Source organism: Gallus gallus, chromosome 16 (genome assembly GCF_016699485.2).
Source record: "Gallus gallus isolate bGalGal1 chromosome 16, bGalGal1.mat.broiler.GRCg7b, whole genome shotgun sequence".
In the NCBI taxonomy this organism is placed as follows: domain Eukaryota; kingdom Metazoa; phylum Chordata; class Aves; order Galliformes; family Phasianidae; genus Gallus; species Gallus gallus.
In genome coordinates this window covers 127,738-149,299 of record NC_052547.1, presented here as the reverse complement: position 1 = coordinate 149,299, position 21,562 = coordinate 127,738, and the positions used below count along the sequence as shown (strand labels likewise).

The 21,562-nt window shown below is 54.5% G+C and overlaps 1 protein-coding gene, 1 long non-coding RNA gene and 1 other non-coding gene across 3 annotated transcripts; 2 read left to right on the top strand and 1 right to left on the bottom strand.

The window, feature by feature from the left end:
- Positions 1–6,082: 6,082 nt before the first annotated feature.
- On the top strand, positions 6,083–7,311 carry LOC121106972. The gene is made up of 3 exons (XR_005840236.2): positions 6,083–6,602; positions 6,808–7,064; positions 7,248–7,311. It is a non-coding gene; the product is annotated as an uncharacterized LOC121106972 (transcript).
- Positions 7,312–12,312: 5,001 nt separating this feature from the next.
- On the bottom strand, positions 12,313–14,895 carry LOC112533558. The gene is made up of 3 exons (XR_006931623.1): positions 14,777–14,895; positions 13,178–13,420; positions 12,313–13,025 (listed from the first exon to the last, which is right to left on the bottom strand). It is a non-coding gene; the product is annotated as an uncharacterized LOC112533558 (long non-coding RNA).
- Positions 14,843–19,552, top strand: LOC107049808 (rho GTPase-activating protein 33-like). The gene is made up of 5 exons (XM_040648843.1): positions 14,843–15,209; positions 16,081–16,259; positions 16,533–16,734; positions 17,321–17,455; positions 19,082–19,552. Exons 1-4 carry the CDS (start codon positions 14,858–14,860, stop codon positions 17,341–17,343), a joined length of 756 nt encoding a protein of 251 aa, XP_040504777.1. The 5' UTR covers positions 14,843–14,857; the 3' UTR covers positions 17,344–17,455; positions 19,082–19,552.
- The last annotated feature ends 2,010 nt before the right edge of the window (positions 19,553–21,562 follow it).

Sequence of the window (21,562 nt, the reverse complement as noted above, 5' to 3'; positions counted from 1 at the left end):
CCTCTTGTCTAGGATGATCAAGCCAAGTGACTTCAGCCATGATTCATACTCCTCTCCTCTGGACACTTCACTACTTTCATAGCTCTCCTACAGATGCTCTCTGATTGTCTGATGTCCGTCTTACATTACCGCATCCAAAAAGCACCTAGTGATCAAAGTGAGGCCATGCCAGCACATAGCAGAGCAGGACAATCCCTTCCCTCATGAGATGGCTGTGCTGGACCAGATGCACCCCAGGGTACTGTTGGCCTTTTACTGCTGACTCGTGTTCAAATTGCTGACCACAAGATCCCCCAGATCCCTTTCCCAGAGCTGCTCCCCAGCCCCTCATCTTCCAGTCTGTACACACAGTCAGGGTTGTCTCAACCCAAGTGCAGAATCTCACACTTCCTTTTGTTAAAACTTCATGTAATTGGTGATATCCCAGCTCTTAATTTGTCAGACCTTTCTGCAATTCATTTCTACAGTCTTCAGGAAACAGCAGTGCATTGTGGAAATCCCATTTTATTGAACAGATATTAAGAGGGTCAGCACTGATATATGTTTAGACACACATTTCTATAACTGGAAACAAAACAAAGCAAATCCATTCCTCAGTAGAACTGAGAAGAATAATAAATATTTATCTCAGAGAACAATAAATGCAAATGACACTAAAGATTGCAAAAAATGAGAGTAAAGTGATGACAATTCAGAAACGTGTGAAGTGACTTTCCTAACTGCACACTTGATATCCTTGTTTCTAACACTGTAGATGATAGGGTTCAAGGTTGGAGGAACCAAAGAGTACAGAACTGCCACCACCAGATCCAGGGATGGGAAGGAAATGGAGGAGGGCTTCAGGTAGGAAAAGAAACCAGCACTGACAAACAGAGAGACCACAGCCAGGTGAGGGAGGCATGTGGAAAAGGCTTTGTGCTGTCCCTGCTCAGAGGGCATCCCCAGCACAGCCCTGAAGATCTGCACATAGGAGAAAAGAATGAAAACAAAACACCCAAATGCTAAAGAGACACCAACTACAGTAGCCCAAATTTCCCTGAGGTGGGAGATGGAGCAGGAGAGCTTGAGGAGATGGGGGATTTCACAGAAGAACTGATCCACAGCATTGCCTCGGCAGAATGGCAGTGAAAACGTATTGGCAGTGTACAACAGAGCATTGAGAAACCCACAGCCCCAGGCAGCTGCTGCCATGCTGGCACAAGCTCTGCTGCCCAGCAGGGTCCCATAGTGCAGAGGCTTGCAGATGGCAATGTAGCGGTCATAGGACATCACAGTGAGAAGGGAATATTCTGCTGATATCAGAAAGACAAACAGAAAGCACTGTGCAGCACATCCAGCGTAGGAGATGTCCCTGGTGTCCCAGAGGGCGTTGGCCATGGCTTTGGGGAGGGTGGTGGAGATGCAGCCCAGGTCGAGGAGGGCGAGGTTGAGGAGGAAGAAGTCCATGGGGGTGTGCAGGCGGTGGTCGCAGGCTATGCCTATGATGATGAGGCCGTTGCCCAGGAGGGCAGCCAGGTAGATGCCCAGGAAGAGCCAGAAGTACAGGAGCTGCAGCTGCCGTGTGTCTGCCAATGCCAGGAGGAGGAACTCACTGATGGAGCTGCTGTTGGGCATCTGCTGCCTCTGGGCACGGGGACCTGATAAAGGAAGGAAAAGCAATACAACGTTATGGTAGACAACCTTCAGCAAAGCCTACTTCATACCTTGCTGAAACCTCCCTAACTGCCCCTGCCTTTTCGGCAGGATCTTTGCTTGAGCTCTGGTTGCTGCTGGCTGAGGATGCCACTGGGCACAGGGAACGCTGCTGTGGAGACTGTTGGAGTCAGCCCTGGCCAGCAGCAAGAAGAAAGTTGAAATAGAGTGATCTCAGATAAAAATACACTGAGGTGTTCTCTCCATGGGGCTGCTGGTTGACGCAGAGATGCTATGAGATACCCAGGGCCACCTGCAGCCTAGCAGAGACCCCCCAAAAATACTTGAATGCCACAATTCCATTCAAGTGTCCTGAAGGGAATGTCTGTTCATTCTCAGACTCACACACAGCATTTCCCGGAACCTCAAAGCTTAAGGGGAGAAATGAATGTGTTTCCTCCGTGGACATATCTGCATGACAGAACCCACCACATCAGTGTCTGAGATGCACCTGAATTCTCTCCCCCCAACCAAACGTGTCCAGTGGCAGCTATGACCAAGTTTACGTGGCACTGGGCTGGTGCTCTGTGTTGGGAGAAATGAACAGGCCAAGTTGTTGCTGCAGGGAAGCTGCCTGCACTTCAGGGATGGCAGGGAGATGCCCAAATCTCCCTCCCACCATCTTTCTGGCACCAGGTCCCTCTCCCTCCCTGTCCATGTCTCTGCTGCCTGCAGCTCTCCCTGCCTGCAGCTGTTTCTCTGACCACAGGTCCCTCCCAGGAGCTCACAGAGTCCATCTCAGCTACTGCGTGCTCGGCTTTGCCCTCCAGACCGTTCCTGGCATCAGGCACTGCCCAGGGGCATCTCGGTGCGTGCAGATGCTAAGGGCCAGGTCACACCGAACCTGCTGAAACAGCATGGGGTGATGGTGATTTCTATGGGCTGAGGAGCAGCAAAGGATCTTGCTGTGCATCCTGGCAAACCTCAAAGTGATGGCTAGGCCATCTCCACTTCTCTGAAATCACAGCATTTATATCTATTTCTGCTGAGACAGAGGAGCAGAAACAAAAACCAGTGACTAAGGAAAGCCCACACTGAAGCAGATAAACAGTGCCCTATTTCTGAATTAAAGTCGCCTGGTTTTGCCTTGGAGCACCGTAAACTGTAAGTCCCCTGCCCCAGGCAGCAGCTCTGCCAGCAGAACGCCCCTGCCCTGCCAGGGGGTTCCTTCCCCCCACACGTCTCCCCGCAGCGCCCTGGGCAGCTCCCCAGGCAGGCTGAGTGCTGAGCCTGGCAGGCGGCAGAGTCCCTGCCCGGCACACAGCCCCTGGGGCTCAGCAGGGACCCTGCTCTGCAGGACAGCCCTGGGCACCCGGCTGCAGCCCCGGCTGCACAGCCTGCAGCCGACATGGGACACGAAGCCCTCAGGGCTGTGCTCTGTGCTGCAGCAGGGAAGCCCTCATCCGCAGCAGATCCTTCTCCGCAGGAAACAAGTATGCATGTCCCTGGTCCAGAAAGCCTTTCCAGGATACTGATTCACGCTGCCCAGCCAGCCAGAGCCTTACCACGATAAGGTCTGTGAGCGCTGCTCCCCCAGCCAACTCAGATTTGTCCCGCTCTATGCACTGTGTTGTATCTCTCAGCCTTCTCTCCTCTCATTGTCACCCGCAGGCAGTGCCCCAGCTCTGCTGCACTGTACAAGCTGTTCCTGTACGAGCTACTTGTATGAGCTCCCTGTGTCCCGGGAGCCCGGCCCAGCTCAGCAGCAGAGGCACAGCCCAAGGGCTCCCTTACTCTTTCCCCCAGCAGCTCCTGCACATGTCCCTGGGGCTCCAGGGCTCACAGCTCCTGCAAGGCAGCAGGGTCAGCCCTGGGAAAAGTGTTCTGAACGAGACTGAAGTAAGCAGCAATTGCTCTTCTCTAAAGCATGGACAGACACTGATTCCAGCAGCATGGTTTGTCCCAGCAAAGCGTGCCTGTCCGTGTGAGGTGTAGATGTTTCCCTCTGCACATCCAGATTGAAAGGACAGGTAGAAGTAAAGAGGGGTCTGTGCGTTTCTCCCGCTCAGGGCAGCGATTCAGGAGACGTGATGCAGCCATCTCACCCCCAGCTGGAAGCCCTCCGCTGAAGCAGAATTCAGCTCCCCCCACGCAACCCACACCCACAGGAGCTGAGATTCCCCCTGGTTCATCTCAGGCGTGCACAGAGGAGTTCCCTGCATGGCAGCCCCCGCCCTGAGCCCCTGGTCTGCATTCAGGGGGGTCAGCTGCTCCCACACCGACACCTGGCGATGAGTGAGGTGCCAGCGCTGCTCCAGAGGTGTGCGAGTGTTTGCAGGCTGTGATGGAAAATCTCAGAGAACAGTCACATCCCTCCTGAGTCTGAGGTGGGACGGAAGTCTCAGCTGATACGGGAGAACCAGCGTGGCTTCACTAAGGGCAAATCCTGCCTGACCAACCTGGTGGCCTCCTGCCACGGTGTCACTGCGTCAGTGCACAAGGGAAGAGCCACTGATGACATCTGTCTACACGTAGCTAAATCATGATGCCTCAGGCTCCTTCTGAGCACGTGCGCGGATGTTACTCATCTAGGTGGGAAACAAGCTGACTTCCTATCTGCTCTGCAGTTCTGACCTTAAATTACTCCAGTTCAGGAAAGCATGGCAATGGCCGGTGATTCACATTGCCCAGACTACAAACACAGAAGTGATGCTGCTCTGTAAGACCATACCCGTGTAAAACGGCAGGCAGCTGGTGTCAGTTCTATTCAGCCAAGCTGACTGTTGATCCTTCGCTGAAAGATGAAATGAGGTTTTCCCTGGATGAGATACACCCTCCCAGGGCAGGTACCCAGGAACTGCTGTCTTCTGGGGGTTCGGTCTGTGTGTAGGAGTGATGGTCTCAATTTATTTTCAGGTGTCACAGGAAATACCACTGCAACCCACTGTTCACATTAAAGAGAAAGATAAATGGGTACGTTTTGGAATCTGTGTGCCTCTGCCGGGATTGTTGAAGGCAGAGACGTACAGAGGGATATATTATTTCCTTCCTGCATCCTAGAAACCTCTTCATGACTACTCCTAGTGGTTTAACGTGACCAGCCTCATCTAGAAAAGAAAACTCAAGGCACGGACAGTTTTCAGCAGGTGGCAGAGAAAGCAATTTTTTCTCGGCCATTTAATGATGTAACAACCAGGCTGACAGATGCTGCCTGGACAGTTTCACTTCAGTGAAACAGGAATGGAAGCGCGAGCAGTTCCAAGCTGAACTTCACAACTCAGTTTGTTTAATGCTGATAATGAATGGCTTGGTTCCAACAGTCCCCTTCCTCCAGTGAAGAACTGTGACAGCTCGCAGCACTTCTCAAGAGTACTGCAGGTTATTTCTCTTCTGCACTGTGCGAGTGTCAGGGCTGGGAGCCCATAGTTTCCTCTTCTAACACACTATTACGAGTGCAAACGAGTCCCATGTCAAAGAAAGCAAAACCTGCCCCTTGATCCCCACTGAGCTCCGAGGCCAGCCTGCCCTTGGTGCCCAAAGAGCACAAGTGAGGGCCACAGCCATTGAGATGCACAGCAACCAAAGTAGAGGTGGCAAAGGTCGAGAAGTTCAGGCCAGTGCGGGAAGAGCCTGAGAAGGTGGCGGGCTCAGCATCTCATTCTGAGGCCAGCCTGCCTGAGGAGGCCGCCTACAGCACCTCTGGTGGGGTGCCACCGAACACAAGGGGTGCAGCTCTAGAGAGTGGTGGCCTCCAAAGACCAGAGCTGGGCTCCTGCAGTGCTAGGGCAGGCAGCAGGTTGCCGGTGCCAGCGTCATAATGGGCAACAGCCAGCACTGGCCACGTTGCCACGGTGTCACAGTGGGTGCTCTGTGACACGGCACCCAGGAGCAGTATCAAAGCGGCTGCACGGTGGTGGGTGCTGCATCCTGAAGGAGCTTCTGGCAGACGACTGGAAGCATCTGGAAGGGATTAGCTCCCACATGGCTGGTGCCAACAAGGAGCGATCTGCACGTGTGATGCGGACCAAGATAAACTTCTGGGAGGATGGCCCCGCAATGGAGCGTGCCTCCAGAAGTCCAGATGTCACCGCCAAAGGTACAGGGATCCACAGCCACCACAGGGCGCCGATGCGACCGGGTCCTGGCAGTGAGTGGGCCAGAGCCAGCACTCGGACTGCCTCGGGGCTGTCTCTGTTTGGGGCCAGGGACAGCGGTGACCCTTTTCATCTGCCACCTCACTCCTGCTCTGAGGCAGTAGGAGTGCCAAGAAGTGGCAGATGCAGTGACCTGCTTTTCCTTTGCCCCACAGAGCGAGTAGCCGTCTGGGAGGCGGTGGCTGTCTGTGTGCAACAACACCTCCTGCTGCACAAGGTGGGTCAGCACCCGCTTCCAGCTGGTCTGCTTGGAGGGCTGGGGAGTCCCCTTGGCCCTGGGCCATGCAATGCAGTGCCTCTTCTCCTCCCCGGAAAGCAGGAAACTGCCCCCCAAAGTCCCTGTGAAGTACCAATGGGCCTCCCACAGGTGCAGTATGGCTTGTGGCAGGTGGTGGTGTATCTCAGGGCTGATCCCAGTTGCTGGAAGCCTCTGGATTCCATGAGGCTTCTTCTGCCAGGACTGCTGTGCTGCGGTTTGGAAGGCAGTGGGAGGGAGAGGGTTGGGCAGCTCCTTCCCAATTCTCTCCCACTTGCCCAGGCCTGCACCTCTGAACAGCGGCAGCGGACACGGCAGGACCTGAAGCACAGGCCCTGCACAAGGCAACCCCCAGTCCCTCCTTCAGCCTTAACCCTTCAGCCCTTCCGTTCTCTTCCACTTGCAGGGAATCCGAATTCCCACCTTCGGTTCCTTCCACATCGTCTCCAAACAGATCAAGGCTAAGGACGGGACCCTGGTTGTGCAGTGGCCTGCGTTTTGCCTGGCCAGGAACCTTCTGGGCGTCCACAATCTGACGGGTGATGAGGAATTCCTGCCAGGTAGGAGGAGAATTAAACTCTTGCTGGCTGCACGGACAGGGCAAACAGGACGACTGCCTCCATTGTCAAAAGCAAACCGGCCCCTCCGTGGAGCCAGTCCAAACACAGGGCCATCCTGGGGGGCGAATACAATGAGTAGCACTCAGAAGCACGGGCACAAGGGCTGCTAAATGACCAACTCCGGCTCTCCTGTGTGATCTTCCAGGCCATAAGGAGGCGGAGTCCCTCAAGTACACCGAGGTGGCCGCAGCTGCATCTGTGTCCCGGCAGAGAGGGGAAGCCTGCATATGCAGCACCACATCTCTCATCTCCCGCTGCCTGAGGAACGGGGAGAACATTGCCTTTGTCCTGAAGGACATAGGAGTCCTCCTCATAGAAGGGGCACAAGTTCAAATGAAATTCTACTACGACTTCCTGGAGAAGGTCTGTGGGAAAGTGAACCTAGAAACAGCCGTTTTCAAGGTGAGGTGTTGGGGCAGTCCCACAGCCCTTACCCTGCCCGCGTGAGGCCTGCCAGGACCTGGCCAGCTGCTCAGGCAGGCAAGAGCTACAGTGCTGTCAGCTCTCCCTGCCTCGGGCCCTCCACTCCCGAGTGCCTCAGCCTTCACAAGGATGTTCCACAACCTCCCTGTTCCTCCCCTGCAGGTCCCCTGGCTGCTGGACATGGTGGTGTCCCGGGTGGCAGCAGTGGCCTCCCTGTCGCGCTCTGTCCGGGTCGTCGTCTTTCCTGAGTGAGTGTGCTTGTGGCTGGAGCCTCTGCTCGACGCACTGCTCTGCTCTCGTTCGGTATCGTTTACTCCTCGTGGCCACGGGTGTCCTGCCACGAGGACTCAGGGCAGCCATGGTTGTTTCCATCCTGTCACGTGGGATGGGCAGACAAGTCTGGCGGGAAATAAAGCCTCCTGTGTTCCAGCTTGTCCTCAGACGTCAGAGGGGCTGGGGGAGGCTAAGCTTAGGTTAAGTGACTCTAGTCACACACACCTTTGTCTTGCAAAGATTACTTGAAGGCGTGTTTTTGACAGAAAGGTGGAAAACCACCGTTGCTTAGGGAACAATCATGGATCGGATTACCCAGGGCATTCCCTCCTGGAGGGTGAACCTTCTCTCCAGAGGTGGGCATTTTGACAATTCAGCCTTGGTACCTATTTTACACGTCCCGCAACTGTCGAGATTTCTGTGAGGTAGGTCTGATGGGAGAGATGAAGGAATTTATGGGACATTTTCTTCCCATCGTGGCCTGGATTTCTTGGCTGGGTGACCCTATTTCCCAGGACAGTTCCTGGAATCAGGGCACAGTCAACTCTGGGGAATAATGGACCTTGGTGCAATGTGAAAATCTGCCTGTGAGCAGGCAATCCCAGTGAGCAGCAAGGGCTGCTGGAGCCCTGGGTCACACCCATGTCTTCTTTTGAACAGGTTTCAGTTGGAGTTTGTCCCCAAACCACCTCCCAGGAAAGCACCCAAGGCCTCAGGAGAAGTCCCTGGTGAGGGCAAGCAAGAGAAAGCAGAGGGCTTGCCACCTCTTGGCCAGGGCAAGAAAGGTAAAGCAGCAGCCAGCTCCCTTCCGTGCCACACACAACCAAGCTGCGATGGGAAAATCCCCACTCGGAGATCATCCAAAGGCTCTGACTCGTGAAAAGATTCACGCCAGCTCGCCACAGCCTCTCCTAACCACATGTTAGCCTCATGACATCTAAGATGCAGGACGCGATGTTCCCATGTGCCCGCATCCGTGGGTATGGCATGAGGATGGGGGATCCTCGGCCGTCCTCCCCTCAGGAAATGAGCCCCTAAAAGAGACTCTGTCACCTCACAGGCACCACCCAGTTCCTCTTTCCCAAAGCAAATGCCAGGAAGGCAGGCCCAAATCAGAGCTGTACCCCTGAGAGTTGGAGCTGGGCAAGAGGGACACAGGTCTCTGGAGAGAGCATCTGCGAGGGAAGCGGAGCGGCCCTCTCAGATGCTTTGGACAGGCCTGAGCACCCCTGCGTGTCACAGAGATGGCACTTTCACAGTGAATGTCCTCTGACACGATCTCTCCTTCCCAGTTCCAGGGAAAATTCCTGAGTTGCCACCTTTACCTGGGCGCTCAAGCATTACCAGTAGAGAAGGTACATGCTTCGAGAAGAGAACGAGGGTCGACCAGAAGAAGAGCTCTGTGTCCAGGTGAGACTGGGTGCTGGGGGTTGGGATCCTCATGGGGCGTTTCACTGACCCAGCAGGAGCCCATTCTCCAGCCTCCGACAGTCACTGTCTGGGGCTGCCCAGCAGCACGGAATGCAGCACATGGAGGGGTGGGACGTGGCAGCTGGGAGCCCCCCATTTCATAGGGCTGACTCTTCTTTGGCCCTCAGGAGAGCCCCAGTGCAGCCTGTGTGCGCTGCGTGGGGAAGGCTACGTTGCAGCCAGGGCCGCAGGATGTGGCCCCAAAGCTGTCACCCACTGAGATGGACTCCCTCTGCTCTGTGCTTTCAGTCAAGTTCCAGTGGTCCCGGCAGTGTCCTCTGCCAAAAAGATGGCTGTGCCTGGCAAAACCCACAGTGAAGGCACTTCCAAAAGCACGGCACCACCGGTGGGTCCAGCACAGGCAATCAAAGCCCACAGGTGCAAAGAAGAACAAGGTGCGGTGAAGCTGGTGCTGAGCAGCCAAGGTCAGCACAAAGTCACAGCCAAAGGAGAAGCACCAGAGCCAGGTCGCACTCATGGCGTGGAAGCTCAGAGGTGCAAAGAAGAAAGAGGAGCAGTGAAGCTGGCGCTGATCAGCCAGTTTCAGGGCAAACACACAGCCAAAGCTCCAGCACAAGGCTCAGGTCGAGCTCAGGCAGTGGAACCTCAGTGGCTCAGAAAACAAGGAGCAGTGAAGCCGGCGCTGACCACCAGCCAGTTTCAGGGCAAACTCGCTGCCAAAGGAAAAGCATCAGAAATGCATCCAGCACAGCCAATAAAAGCTCAGAGAGGGAAAGAAGAAGAAAGAGGAGCGGCGAAGCCGGCACTGACAAGCCAGTTCCTGGGCAAATACACAGCCAAAGCTTCAGCACCTGAGGTGGGTCGAGCCCAGGCAGTGGAATCTGAGAGCCACAGAGGAGGACGAGCAGGAGAGAAAATCTTCTGTGATGGCAGAGTGCTGGAGGCAAACAAAGAGCTGAGTGGCCCTCATGGAGCCCAGCCTCCAATGATAATACCTACAATAGTGATTGAATCACCATCAAGCTCTGAGCACAGTCTGCCCGAGGAGCCCATCTATGACACCTCCCTTTTGATGCCACCACCACGCATCCACAAGCGCCGACGATCCCGAGAGAGGGCACAAAAGAGGTGCGTGATTCCTATCCATAGCATTCCAGGAACTCCTATCCATAGCACTCCCTGTAGAAAAGCAGAGGTGGAGGAACAGTGGGGACTCTCCCAAGACCCCTTGGCTCTGAGGGATGGGGCGGCTACATTCCCCGGAGCCTTGGGCTGGTACATTATTCCTTCTTTTCCAATATCATGCTCTCTTCTGTTGACACACCCGACACACCAAGGCCCATCATTTGGCAGCATTTGAAGGCCCAGCTAAGCGTGAGGCCGCTCTGGGCCAGAGAGGAGACTTTCTTTCCAGCTCGTTGGCTCCTCTAGGTCGCTGGTGGGAAGAGAAGGGCTTTGGGGGTGGGGGTGGCGTAGCTCAGGAGCAAAACACTGCAGCTGGACACCTTCGAGGGGAGAGGAAGAGAGACGGAGTGAAATGGCTGCCCTGCCCTCCGTGTTTTGACCTGAAGCCTCCGACGGGGCCTGCGTGTGGGCAAACTGCTCCCCAAACCTGCGCTATTGTTTGAGAAGAGTTCCTCTTCTTTTACAGAAAACTGCTGGACTCTGGGAATGCAAGGAAGACTATCAGAGCAGACGCTGTGGAGCACGAGAAACAGCATGTGAAAGCAAGGCTGAGAACCAAGGATGTCTCCAGAAGAAGAGAAAAGCAAAAGGAACAGCTCGCGGCTCTGACTGGATAAGCGCCTGCATGCATGCTTAGGGAGTGCTTGTGGAATACTTGGTTGCCGTGTAAAGGCGGGTGGGAAAGCTGTAAAGGTGGATGGGAAAGCTAAAAAAAGGAAACTGGTGAACGTGTATAAGTGATGTGAGAACCTGTAATAAATGATTTGGATCATTCACACCTGAGTCCGTGCCTGGTGTTGCATTTGACCACCTGGAAAGAGGTGGAGAAAAAAACAAACAAACAAACAAAAGAACAGAGGTCTTGCAAAAGATGGAGTTTTCATTTCTTCCCAATGCTCTGTCATGGGAATGAGGAGGAAGGAGTAATTGTCCCCCTGTACTCAGCACTGGTGAGGCCGCACCTCGAGTACTGTGTCCAGTTGTGGGCCCCTCGCTGTAAGAAAGACATCGAGGCCCTGGAGCGTGTCCAGAGGAGGGCAGCAAATCTGATGAGGGGTCTGGAGCACAGGCCTTATGAGGAGCGGCCGAAGGAGCTGGGATTGTTCAGTCTGGAGAAGAGGAGGCTCAGGGGAGACCGTATTGCTCTCTATAACTACCTGAAGGGAGGCTGTAGTGAGCTGGGGGTCAGCCTCTTCTCTCGTGTGACAGTGATAGGACTAGAGGGAATGGCTTCAAGCTGTGCCAGGGAAGGTTCAGGCTGGACATTAGGAAATACAACTTCTCTGAACGGGTGGTCAGGCGCTGGAATGAGCTACCCAGGGCGGTGGTGGACTCACCGAGCCTGGTGGTGTTCAAGGAAGGCTTGGATGTTGTGTTGAGGGACATGGTTCAGTGAGAACCATTGGTGATGCATGAATGGTTGGACTGGATGATCCTGTGGGTCTTTTTCAACCTTTGTGATTCGATGATTCAATGATTCCAGGGACACGTGTTAGAGACATTAGAAAGACAAACCTCAGAGTTGTCCCATTGGATCGTGCAAAGAGAAGGGCACGTTGCAGATACCCCATCCAAAACCTTCTCGTGTCCCTAGAGGGGCAGCTGCACCTGCGGCTTCCCTAAAGTGCCTGTATACCAACGCGCACAGCATGGGACATAAGCAGGGTGAGCTGGAGATCTGTGTATGGTCACAGGGCCACGATCTCATTGCAGTCACGCAGACGTGGTGGGAAAGCTCGTGTGACTGCAGTGCAGCCATGGAGGGCTGTGGGCTTCTAGGAAAGACAGGCTGGGGAAGCCAGGCAGAGGAGCTGCCCTTTATGTGAGAGAGCAGCTGGAATGTAATGAGCTCCACCTGGGAGAGGGGGAAGAATGCGTGGAGAGCGTGTGGGGATTTGGATACGGGATGGGATATGGCAAAATGAGATATACATGGGATGGGCTCTGGATATGGGATGGACTTGGGATGAAAAACGGGAAGAATGTGGGATGGATTTGGGATGGGATATGGGATTGGGACTATAATGGCATGGGATACTGATATGGGATGTGGACACGAGATGACTTTGGGATGGATATGGGATGATATGAATATGGGATGAGGGGTATGCGATGGGGATAGGATATAGGAGTTGGGGGTATGGATATGGGATGGGATATGGATAGAGGATGAGATATGAGGATACAGATATGGGATGGATTTGGAATATGGTTATGGGATGGATATGAGGGTATGGATATAGGATGAGCTATGAATACATGATGGGATATGGGATGGGATAAGGTTGTGGCATATGGATATGGGTTATGGGATGGCAATGAGATGGGACTGTGATGGTGATGGGGTCATAGGGGCTATGGGGCTGGGATGCTGCAGTCACCTGTCCCCAGAGTGCCCCCCGGTGTGACATGCAGAGCCCCACAGCCGCTCCTCTGCCTTTTATTCATGCAGAGGTCTGGGGGGGGGGCAGCGTCTCCCAGTCCACCGTTATCACAAAATAAATCTTATTTACAAAAATAAAGTGTGTGCCCCCCTCAACTCCACCCACCCCCCCATGGGAACAATGCGGTCAGAAGGACGGACACCAGGGGATCTGCAGAGGGGTGCCTCCAACTTTGGGGTGTGACACGGTAGGGGTGACACAGAGGTGTCCCCAGCAGTGACACCCCATGCATGTTGACAAAAGCAACACCCAACAGCGATGACAGCTGTTCCACGCTGATGTCACACACGGTCCCCTCTGGTGGCAGCAGAGTACACCACCACGTCCCCATCCTTGTGGCACATAATGGTGACAGCGCCAGAGAGCTCCAGTGTTACCAGGTCCGGCTGGAGGCAGGCCTGGGGGGTGACAAAAGACAGTCGGCAGCTTAACGATAACATGGTGACAATGTGGGGCTGGCTGTGCCTGTGCCCATGTGGTGGTCAGAGCACAGGGAGCAGTTTCACCCGAGTGATGGTGACACAGCGGTGTCCCGGTGTCACCTGCAGTTGTCCCCACATCACCTGGTGGTCGTAGGGGGGCTTTTTTTGGTGGGAACTGTCAGTTTCTGCAGGGAGGTGTGGGGAAAAGATAAAACAAAATCAATATTTTATTTTAACAAAAATGGGAGTTCTTCAGGGCGATCCCACCAGGATGGAACTGGGGGGGAGGGGGGGGAGCAGATGTGTCACTGCGTGGGGTTGTTTCCAAAGTACTCACTTGAGACTCCTGGAGGACTCCAGGACCCCCTGGTCTCCCCAAGACACCTCTGGGACATCTCCAGACCCGTCTGAGGAATCCAGAACCCTCCACACCCACATGAGGACTCCCTGAATGCCCCAAGACTCCTCTGGGACATCTCCAGACTCTTCTGGATAAGTCCAGGGCTCCCTGGCCTCCCCCAAATCCCTCAAGGACTTATCCAGATCCTTCTGCATGACTCCAGGGGTGGACGTGGGGCTTCTGTGAGCTGGAAAGAGGGTCTGGAGGTGGATAGAGAGGTGGATAGAGAGGTGGAAGAGGGAAGCTGGGGGATTGTGGGGAGCTTCCATGATGTGAAAAGGGGGTCTACGGGTGGAGAGAAGGGGTTGTGGGGGGGGGAAGGAGGGGAACAAGGCTTCTGTGGGGAGGAAAGGGGGTCTGTGAGTGGAGAGGGGCATGGTGGAGGGGAACTTGAGGGGTTGGGGGGGGGGGGGGGGGAAGGGAAGAATGTGGCTTCTGTGGGGTGGAAAGGGGGATCTGGGAGTAGAGGGGGAGTTATGAGGAGTGAAAAAAGGGGTGAGTAGAGGCCGCCATTGGGAAGAAAGAGGGTCTGGCTGGTGCTGTGGGGGGGCGGAGAAAGGGGTGAGTGGGGCTTCTGTGGGGTGGAAAGGGGGCCAGGGGAGGAACTTGGGAGGTTGAGGGGGGGGGGAAGGGACGAACAGAGTTGCTAGGAGAAAGAAAGGGCACCTGGGGGTGAAGGGAGGGGTGGAAGGGGAGAACCGAGGGCCCTGAGGGGCTTCTAAGGGGTGAAAATGAGATCTGGCGGGTGGGACTGGGGGTCAAAATGGGGGAACAGACTCCAGGGGTCAGGGAGCGGGGAACAGAGCGGTACAGGAGACTCTAAGGGTCAGAAAGCAGAGCTGGAAGGGAGGACAAAGGAGCCTGGGGGTCAGACAGACGGGACCTGGGGGTGGAGGATTCTTGGGTTCAGAATGGGAGGACTTGGGGGGGTCTGGGGTGGGGCCCGGGGATTCTGGGGGTCAAAATGGGGGACTAGGAGGAACACTGAGGTGGAGAGGGGAAGGGAGCTGAAGGGATCAGAATGGGGGAAGTGTAGGGGGGATAGTTTGGGGGGGGGGGGGGGGATGACAGGGAAACCTGTGGGTCAGATAGAGGGGACTGGGAGGGGGGGGGACTGATGGGGACAGCATAGGGAGAGTAGTGGGGGGGAGAGGGGGGACAAGGGACACTGGGAATTAGAATAGGGGACTGGGGGGGGCAGACAGGGAACCTGGTGTAAAATGGAAAACGGGTGGAGGGGCACTGAGGGGAGGCACTGCGGTGCGGGGTGGAAGAGGACTCCTGGGATCAGAATGGGGGAACTGGAGTTGGGGGAAGGGGGGGACGGTGCGACCCTGGGGGTCAGAAGAAAGGACTGGAAAGGTTCGGGGTGATTCGTGGGGGGCGAGGGGAGGAGAAGGGGGTGAGGGCAGGGAAATACCCTGGGTGGGGGGGCACAGGGCATCTCCCGCCGCCGAGCAGAGGCCCTGAGCACCGCAACGGCCCCACGGGGCCAACGCAGAGCAGCACGCAACCCCCCCACCCCCGAACACCCACTCGGAGAAGCTGAAGCGGCGCTCGGAGCCCCGGGGCTGCCCGGCGGCGCTGCAGCAGCGTTGAACCCGGCACGACTTCCGCATGGCGACCGCCGCCGCCGCCGCCTCGGGGCTCAGGGTGATGACGACTCAGCGCGGGCCGGCGCGGGCCGATGACGACACGCCGCCAAAGGAACCGCCAGCGCATGCGCACAGACACCGTGCTGCTACGGAGCCGCTGCCACGCATGCGCATTCGCCTCGGGGACGGCGTCCCTGCGCAGCGCAGCTCAGCTCAGCCTGCACGCACGGCTGGGGGGGAACGGAGCGCCCGCAGGGACCTCCTCGGGAGGTGGGGGGGCGGAGCTGTGGTTATGGCGGCCGTGAGTGGGGCTGTGGGGTCGGAGATCCGCAGCAAGATGCGGCGAAACAATGGGATCGGGGCAGAACGGGGAGGTATGGGAACACGACACGGGGATCTGGACAACACAGTGACATCTCGGCTGAAAGAAAGCAGGGGAAGAACAGAAAGAAAGATAAGAAAGTAAAAAGGGAAAGGAAGGGGAGGGAAGGGAGAAAGGAGGAGAGAAAGAAAGAGAGGAAACTAAGAAGGAGGGAAAGAAAGGAGAATCTCCATCCCTCGTTGCACACAGAGGGGAGCACAGTGACCAAGGATCAGGATAAGGCTGAGGTGCTCAGTGCCTTCCGGACCTTTGGCCGGAGCCAAAGAGCTGTGGTCCGTGGAGTTCAACCCAGCTGGCGGCCGGTCACGAGTGGTTTCCCCCAGGGCTCGGTACTGGGGCCGCTCCTGTTGAACATCTTTATCAATGGCACTTGTTGTGTAGTCCCCCAGGTCCTCCAGAGCTGCGCTGGATGCACTGAGCAGCACGGCGTGGTGCAGGGGATGTACCGCCTGTGCGGCGTGGCGTCCAACATCCACAAACTGCGGTCAGAGTGCTGCGACTGACACAGCTGTCAGTAGGGGCGGAATGGGGCACGTGCCACGTTCTGGGCGTTCAGAGGGCAGCTCCGTGCAGGCAGCTCTCCTTCCCGTTTGCTCATCCTTGCAGAGCCCTTCTGAGCAGCCCCTGCTCCTCCTGGCTGCTTTGGGCTCCTGGCATGTGATTGTAGACGAGGCAGCCAGTTGTCAGCATAACTGGGAATGCCTTAGCAAAAAGAAGAGGTCCCCTTTTGGAAACGTCTCATCTAGAGTGGCTTGTGTGTTGTTGGCGACCGAGTGCTTATTTCTTCCTGTAACTCAGGAACCCCTCCCTTTTCTTGACTGTATTTTGTATTGCTTTCTACTTCTTGTTTTCCCCTTCTTCAGCCTCCCCTGCCCGTTGCTGTGTCCTTCTCCCCGGCCATGAATGTGACTCCGAGCAGAGTCCTGACCCAACCCAGGACAGCTACGTCTGTGGCGTTCACAGCGTGAGCTCCCTCTGCAAAATGTACTTCAGGGAGCTCCCAAACCCTCTGCTGTCCGACCGGCTGTATGAGCAGTTGTCAGTAAGTACAAGGCACTGTCTTTCATTTACCTCTTCCCTGGGCCTCATGGCATACACATACATCTGCGCACCTGTTCTGGTCTTCATTCTGTTTAAGTTGGGGTTTTCATAGAGATCCAAAGGGGGAATCTGTAACACAAAGTGCTTACTCTGACATTGTCTTCCAGTGGGTAGGATAACCAAGTCTTAGCAGAATACAGCACCTCCCCCAGGACTGTGATGGCTGTGCTGCTGCTTTCTGATCCTCCCTCTTACCTGTGGTTTTCCTTTACAGGACACAGTTCTTTATCACGGCGCAAGTCCCTGTGGGTGTCTTCTCCTTCCACAAAGCTGCTCACACTGGAGGAGGCACAGGCACAGACACGAGGCCACAGCAACTCTCCCGTTGTGTCAGACAGCAGAGAGATTGAAGTGGAAGAAGGCCCTGCAGCTTTACAGGGGAAATGCCACCCAGTCAGTGGCTTTCCATCCGAAAGGTAAAGAGGAGTTTCTTTTCCAGCACCTATCATAATTGTTGGAGTGGGTTTTTTCCCCATGATGTTGCTGCTGCAAAAACTTGCTGAAACTAAGTTATCCTAGTCATGCCTGAAGTGCAGTAGGGAATTTCCACTTACTTTGGACTCTGAGGATTCAGCTAGCATACAGCTGCCCCATGGGCTCAGTTTAGCCACACAGCGGCGCCGTTCCTTTCTTGTTAGGCAGGCAGTCACGAGGCCTATAAAGCCATCTGATGTCTGTCCTTGCCTGTGCTACCTGTACCTGGAAACACTGGGGTTTTCCAGATTTCAGGACCACGTGCCTGAAACACATTCTGGTTCTCCTCTAGCAAAGCTGTGGGACAGGACAGAGTTGCTTGCGCTAGAAATTAAACATGGCTGGCAGCGGGAGGAGCTCTAAGAATGGAAACATCCTCAACTGTTTGAAAGAGACTGAGTCTGTAAGGTGTGTGTCAGCAGAAACCAGGCAGGGCTAGGAACAAGCAACTGCTGGCAAGAGCTCAGCGCAGCTCTTCCCTCACCCTGCGCCACAGCTCACACCATTCCCTCTGTTTTCTCACTCTAGAAAAAGTCCAGCCAATGAGATGAAGAAATCAGCAGCTGGCAGTTGGCATTCCTGCTTCAGCCTGGGAAAATCACCCTCTGTGGCCAAACAGATTGCAGCACAAACCCTCAGAAGCAAAAGTCGTGGCCGTGGAAGGTAAGGGTGCAAGTCCAGCTTTCAAAAGACTGCTTTTCAGCAGCATAGAATTCATGCTTTCAGTGTGCTTGTACCTCCTTCTAGCATTCAAGCCTGTGCATAACATCTTCAGTTCACCCCTCTGTTTCCTAACTGGGTCTCATGTTAACTCAAGATCTGGAGCTGACAGAGCACACCGTTCTCATTTGTTTTCCCCCCCCAAGTAGTTTTTGAAAGACAATACATGGGCACCCCTACAAGAAGTCTCAGAGTGTCTCCTTCTGACACTGTTACTATGGAAGTAAGAATACATTTCTGGCTCCATTCTGTTTTTGTGTCAGAAGGCAGACATTTAAACTACATAAAGGCACTTTCCCACAAACATTCCCACAGAGGAAAGGCATCCAACATCTTTCTGTAGCTACAGAGACTCTGACTTCTCAATCCTTTCGGTGTATATTTTACTGTCTGTATGGCAATCAGGTATACAGATTGTAAGGTAACTAGGCATAGGACCAGAGAGATTATTACTTTTACAAAGGAGTAATGAAATAGAGAACTTACCAATGTCCTGGGCTCACAGAAGGGCTCCACAGGGGAGTGACTTCCAGATAGAGAGCCTTCCTCCTTGGGAGTCAGCCCTTAAATGGGGTCTAGGAGCCAGGCTCCACCCCTTCCAGTCACTCAGGTGAAATTGCATTCACCTGTGCCCCTGTGGCTGACTCAGTGCTTGCCTCAGGTGGTCAATCAGAGGTTCAGGCCGTGATTCAGCAGTTCCCATACACTGTCTCTTTCCAAATTTACAAACAACAACTGTGCATTTTTGCAGAAGAACATAGCACAAATCCTGCAGTGTGGGCCAGCGGGGAGTTTTATCCCGCCTTCTCCCTGATGCCATTTGGAAATGATATCCTTTAGTCTTCAGTGTAACAAACACATTCCATGACTGTGCTTTAAAACAGTCTCCCTTGAGTGTTTTAGTTGTGCTTGTTTAGTGCTCATAAAACCATCTGTGCAAGTGCTGCTGTCTTCCCCACTGTGAGTTAGTTGATTGCTGTCAGGAGCTAACCAGTTATCCCAGGCACACCCAGCAAGGAGCTGCTGTGGCACGGTGGGCGTGTGGAGCAGCTGTCTTCCAAGCTGTCCTCTGCAGCAGTTAGCATTTTGTAGGTTACTCTTGCCCAGTTTGCAGAACGAGTATCAAAAACTGCTACTCTTTTGTGAAGGAGTCACTGCGGGTTTAAAAAAAGGCAGTCTGACATTCCTGACTGCAGATAAGCAACAGCGCAGATGCCTGCCATCCCCGCAGTAAAAGCTGGTCTTGGTAATGAAGCAGCTTCTCCATCTGTGTCAGGCAGTGGTATCAGGGCAGTGCTCTTCAGAGCTTGGTTTTCCTTTGAAGGACTTTGTACAGCTGACCTCACCTGCCTTTCATTCCCTGCCATCTCCTCCTTTCTCTTTTGAGGGGAAAAAGGCAGCCTTGGGAAGGAAAATGATTTGAGGGCACTTAATGAACAGCTATTGCTAACTCCATACGGTGAGCATCTTGCATGCTGCTTGAAGCCTGCTTGAAAAACAACAGCAAGGCATTGCCTCCTTGGACAGTGACAGTTTGACGCTCACCCCTGTGCATCTGCTCGTTCCTAGGTGAATCTAACCGGTTTCGACCCAGAAGACCCAGGCCCAGTAGTGGTGCGCTGTGCACGTCCTTCAGTGCAGAGCTGTCAGGAAGCACGAATCGCTGCAGTTCTGATGACAACCTTCCACATGACAACAGCGATGGGGATAAGGCGCTCATCTGCGTTCCTGCCCCCATGTCTCCTGGCTCTGCTGAAGATGCTGACCTGAGCCCACCAGCCATCGCAGTCGCTAGCCTGGATTGTGACTCAGTGTCCTTCCAGTGCAGCCCACCTCATGCAGAGTCTGAGTGCCCGGGCAGCAGCACCTCCATGAGGAGCAGGTCGGCATCGCTGAGGAGGACTTATAATCAGGCAGCCAGTCCCAGGCACCGGGAGGCACACACAAGCGTGATGCAGTCACGCTGCTCTCCGAATTCTGTGCTTGATTAATCCGAAGAAATCTTTATGCCATGATGAGCAAACCATGCTATCTACCAAATGATGTCACAATCTTCTTTCTCAACCTTTGCTTCCCTTTCCTGCACACAAAGCAGCAACCTGCCTGCCATCAGAGCGTGTCAGTGGTCATCAGAAGCCTTTGTTGGCTGTCAGAGGGCTCCACTGATCATGAGAGATCTTCACTGACCATCGGAGGGCTTCATTAATGAACAGAGGGTGTCATCAGTCATCAGAGAGGAGATTTGAGGTGCCTAAGGGAGGGGATCTGGGGACTCCATGTTGGGTAATGGTGGAGGGGAACCGGGACTGAAGGAAGAGGGCTGAAGCAGATCCAAGTGTGGGACAGTTGGCTGCAATAAGGGAGGGGGTAAAAGGAGAGCGACCTGGAGACATCGTGGCCATGGAGAAGGTGGAACAAAGGGGGAAGGGTTTGGGAGGAACTGGAAGGAGGAATTGAGGGAGGGTACTGGGGCTGCTTGGCAGCACGGGGAGCTTCGTCCTTTAAGGATTTTGGAGCAGGCAGTGGAGAGGGGATAGAGTCCCACGGGTGCAGGGCATGGAGCTGGGGACCCCTCCCAGCACTTATGGGTGGCCTCTGCCAGGCAGGGACAGATGGGAGGGGTCCCTGCTGAGCTTGGGGACAAGGACACAGACACACAGAGTGTGGCTTTGCTGAGGGCTTTATTGGTCATTGGAGGATGCCGGTGATCATCAGCATCTTCATTGGTCTTCAGAGGACCCCACTGGTCAGCAGAGGATGTGAAAAGGTGTCACTGACCACGGAGAAGCCTTGTATGTGCCCCACGATTGCGGGCAGGAGAAGGGCTGGCAGCAGCCCAGGGCAGGATGTGGGTTCCCTGGGGACAGCAGCCACAGCCCCTATCCCATCTGCACAGTGACCCTGGGCCATCCCTAGGACACCTCAAGACCCTCCTCCTCTGTGCAGCCCCACAAAGCACGAGGGAAGGTCTGGGGGTGGCAGCGGTCCCCTGCAACGGGACAGGGATGGTGCCCTCTATGGCATCCATCCCCAGGCTCTGACGCCCAGTGCTCAGGGCTCCCGAGAGCCCCACGGTCCCTCAGTGTCTCTGTTCCAGTGCCACCCTTATCGTAACAGACTTCTTCCTTATGTCCAACCTAAAGACTCTGTCCCCTTCTTTCTTGCAGCCCCTCTTGAGCTACTGAAGGCCGCTCTTAGGTCTCCCCGGATCCTTCTCCAGGCTGCCAAGTTCGACCCATACCAAGAAATGCTTCATGGAGACAAATCAGTGGAACTATAAAGACTAGAATGTCTTTAACCTCAACAGAGTAATTCTATAAAGTCAAATGGGCTCTGTTATAGAAGCTAGTTACGTGATAGCAAATCTGACGGCAGGAAAACCCAAACCATTTCCCGATGGTGACTTTGTTAAGCAATGTATGGAAAACACAACAGGCATAATGTGTCCTGATTTAAAACACAAAAACCAGGTGTCTTCTGCATCTCCTAAGGGTTCCTACTGGTTCTCCAGGAGTTTTCGCTAAGGAAAGATGCTGGGTTGACAGTATTGGCTTCTACATCATCCTGCTCTAGTGCAACTGCTACTGTTCTTCCCAATTCTTTCTTTCCTTACAATCCCTGTTTCCGTATACTCTGCAAGCCCCCTCTATTAATTTGCCCAGGTCCCTTAGCTTCCCAGGTACCTCACCCGTTCCTTTCATCTGTAGAAAATAAAGCCATCCTTGCCCTGACTAGCAAAAGACCTTGGGAGGTGTAAACAAGTTCAGCAGACATGGAGGGACAGAGTTTCCTCTTTCAGAAAAGCTGAAAGATTGTAACTATTCATGTCAGACAGACCCTCTCAACACAGTCAGGAGTTGTCTAGCTTGTACACCTGGCATGGGTGTGAGCAGAGGCTATAAAGACCATGGGCAAGCCCCACCAAACCTGAGGTGGCTTGACAGCGAAGAGTGGAGAAGCCCAGCTCCAGTGTCATGTACTTCAGGGCAGGATGGAAGATCCAGCACTGCCACACGCATTGGCAAGAGGGTCACGTTTAATAAGTGCATA